Source organism: Onychostruthus taczanowskii, unplaced genomic scaffold (genome assembly GCF_017590055.1).
Source record: "Onychostruthus taczanowskii isolate IOZ18803 unplaced genomic scaffold, ASM1759005v1 scaffold12, whole genome shotgun sequence".
NCBI lineage: Eukaryota > Metazoa > Chordata > Aves > Passeriformes > Passeridae > Onychostruthus > Onychostruthus taczanowskii.
Genome location: NW_024498351.1, coordinates 11,929,350 through 11,932,599, shown reverse-complemented (window position 1 = coordinate 11,932,599; position 3,250 = coordinate 11,929,350). Strand labels below are relative to the sequence as shown.

Below are 3,250 nucleotides of genomic sequence, written 5' to 3'. Positions count from 1 at the left end.
CAGTCTGAGTCAGAGTACTTTAGAGTCTTGAAAGCACAAGTAAAACATTTAAACCTGATACACCAAGCAAAAGAAAACAAAGAACATAAAAGACAAGCGTGTGTGTGTGTGCACATGATGTACATGTTTATAGAGCTCAGGACTAAAACAAAGGATTTTTCCTGCCTACCCAACAGTCCACAACATTGTATTTTCTATGGGATAACATCTGTGAATCTCGTAACAAGCTAATGAACAAGAGCATTTATTCCAGCTTTTACGTGGTTAAGGGTGCTCTTATTTCTACTGTATGCTCATATGCATTTGTATTGAGGAATTTTAGTTGTTCACATTAATGTAGCAGACAGGCTTATAAGCTATAAAAGCAGGTAAACATGTTCCAAGGTGTAAGCTACATTTACCACACACCTGAAAATTTCTCAAAAACACTTATTTTGATATGTCTAATATCTGTAACATTAAATGGTTGCTTTTTCATGCAAAAATAGATTCTACCTGCTAGGGGAATGAGAGGGAGAAGGCTGGTGGAGTGTTTTGAAGTGAGAAAAACTGGCGCTTTTTTTTTTTTTTTTTTTTTTTTTTTTTTTGGAGGCTGTCCTCACTCTATTCCTCATGCGACTTGGGCCAACCAAAACTCGCATAGCCTCAGGAGCTGCCAACAGTCCTTATCAAAGCTTGCAGCAGCTTCTCACGCGATTTACATACACGCACACACAAATCCCCCTCTCCACCGAGCGGAGCTGTAGCTGCCCTGGGACCCTTTCTCCGGGGGACGCCGCGAGTCTATCCTCTCCGGAAAGCCTCGGGGTGGGAAGAGGGGATGAAGCTGGTCTTCTCTCTGGCTCTTGCACTCCAGAGTTCATCCAGACACTCGGGAGGACGATTTAATGACCCGCTCCGCCCCTGCTTCCCCCCGCCCAGGCAGCTCCGGGAGGCTCTCGGTCACACGAGTGGGGAGTGGGGGGGAATGAGCCGCGGCGGCGGCAGAAGGAGGAGGAGGGCAGGAGGGAGGGCAGGAGGGAGGGCACGAAGGAGGGAGAAAGGAAACCGGGCAGGTGACACCGCGCTGGGTTGCTCCGGCTCGGCGGGCGCGGAGCGGGCGGCAGCAGCGCGGCCATGCACGTCAATGGGAAGGTGGCTCTGGTCACCGGCGGGGCGCAGGGCATCGGCCGGGCTTTCGTCCAGGCGCTGCTGGGCAAGGGCGCCAAAGTAAGTCCCGAGAAGAGCGTCCTCCCTTTCCCTCCCCTCTGCCTGCAGCCGGCACCCGCGGGCCGGGGGTGGTAGCAGCCCCCGGAGCTCGGCTAGGCTCAGCAGGCGACCTGTCCGTCTGTCCGTCCGCCCTCCCGCCAGCCACTCATTTTCCTCCTGCCCCGCTTAGGTAGCCCTGCTGGACCGCAACTCCGAGGCCGGAGAGGAGAGCAAGGCGGCCCTGGACGAGCAGTTCGAAGCGCAGAGGACGCTGTTCATCCAGTGCGACGTGACGGATCAGGAGCAGCTGAAAGGTAGGAGGTGAAGGCTGAGCGCTGCCCCGGGCTGCAGCACCGGCAAGCGCTCCGCGGAGAGAGCTCTGCGGGACAGCCTGCTCCCGATCGCTTCTGGCACTGACCCAAAAACAATTTGTTCCTGAACCTGCAGATGTGAAATATTGCTACCAGCATTACTACCACAATTTCACTTTGCTCCTTGGCACATCAGAAAGAAAGCCAAAGTCATTTCCATTGTGTTGTCTGTAATATTTTTGCATGAAAGCCTCTGCAGAAGATAATTGCTATTTTATGAGTAATATATATAAACTTTAAAGCTCAGACTTGCTTTTTATGAGGTTTCAGTAGAGATTCCAAGCTGCATTCCCTCGTCACAGGAGTAATAAATTCTGTGCTGGGTTGCAGTGCTCTTTACATACAGTGCACTTACTTTCATGGTGTGCTGCCACAGCTGAAAGAAGAACTGGCAAAAACTGGCATGCTACTTCATCATGGTGTTAACTATAGGGTGATAACATTTCACACACATTTTGCAGATGCATGGAATGGAAGCAGCTTCCCTCATGAATGATTTGCATTTCTGTTTTCACTTAGTGGATAAACAGTGTTCCCTACTAAGTATCATATAACGTTGATGTACCTTCACAATATTTCATAACAGGCACATCACTTCATCAAAGTTTCATTATTAAATGGTACATTCATAGGCAGTGACTCAGATTCAGATTTTGACATCTCTTTTGTCAGTGTCCTTTCCCCAGATTCATTTCTGCCATGCTAGATGTGAACAGTTTTGGTCTGTTTTCATTCATTACACTTCACTGGTCCTTTCTCAACAGTGATCATTGACCATAGCCGTTTCAGAAAACATTGCTGCTATTCCAGAATTCAGCCGTACCGTCCACTGTTCCAAGATAGCATGATTATTCCTAATTCTATAGCTTTACATTGTTTATTTTTAAGAAAGATGCTGTACTTTAAATCTGGGATCTGCTGTAATCAGCTAAGTTTTTATCAGTCAGGTTGATGATTGACTTTTTCTCCAAGTGGGAGGAGTAAAGAGCAAGAAAAAGCATCCTAGGGGTAGGAATAACATGTGCTGCTGTGTGGGTGTTACCTCAGTGTGCCTTGTCTCCCACAACTCCTCCTTTCTTTAGTGCCAGGTGAGTGCAGGACCAACAGGGTGTGAATCAGGAGCTGGAGTAAGTAGGACAGGTCAGCAAGGGAGTTTTTGGAACCACGTTAGTAGGAAAAAAGCAATCAGAGTAAAATTGGAAATGGTTCTTGCAAAGAAAAGAGCAAGAACAGGAGGCTGCTGCTGCTAACACCTCTCCGATCATTGCATTGATTCTGCTGCAGGTTTCTTACCATAGATTTGCAATGATGTCTCACAATCCTTTAGGGATTCTGAGCTGGTTTTGGTGTTGGTTTTTTTTTGTTGTTGTTGTTGTTTTTAACGGTTTTATTTTTCATATTTTTCCATTTGCAATTGTAAGCTACTACTTCACAAATTTAGATTAATTTCACATTTAGGGTTTAAAGAGGGTTCACATGAATCAAGTCCTGTACTTTATGTTAAAGGTCATGTGTGTGAATGGAGTTCCTCTTTTTTTTTACTTTAGCCCTTACAGTAGGAAGAAAGTCCCAATACTAGAACTAACGTTTCTAAGTATGTGAGGTTTATGGGCAAGAAATCACCAGCTTAATCTACTTTCAAGTCTTGCATGTACTTTTTTCTCTGGTGGTTTTCACCTAATACCTCCCCC

The 3,250-nt window shown here is 46.6% G+C and overlaps 1 protein-coding gene across 2 annotated transcripts in view; it reads left to right on the top strand.

The window, feature by feature from the left end:
* Nucleotides 1–698: 698 nt before the first annotated feature.
* HPGD (15-hydroxyprostaglandin dehydrogenase) overlaps nucleotides 699–3,250 on the top strand; it is a 25,946-nt gene continuing 23,394 nt past the window's right edge. The window contains exons 1-2 of one of the 2 annotated variants that reach the window (XM_041395856.1): nucleotides 699–1,209; nucleotides 1,379–1,502. In XM_041395856.1, coding sequence (XP_041251790.1) covers nucleotides 1,117–1,209; nucleotides 1,379–1,502 — 217 coding nt within the window. In that variant the 5' untranslated portion in view covers nucleotides 699–1,116. The remainder of the gene's footprint in view (nucleotides 1,210–1,378; nucleotides 1,503–3,250) is intronic. The other variant, XM_041395855.1, reaches the window with a different exon arrangement.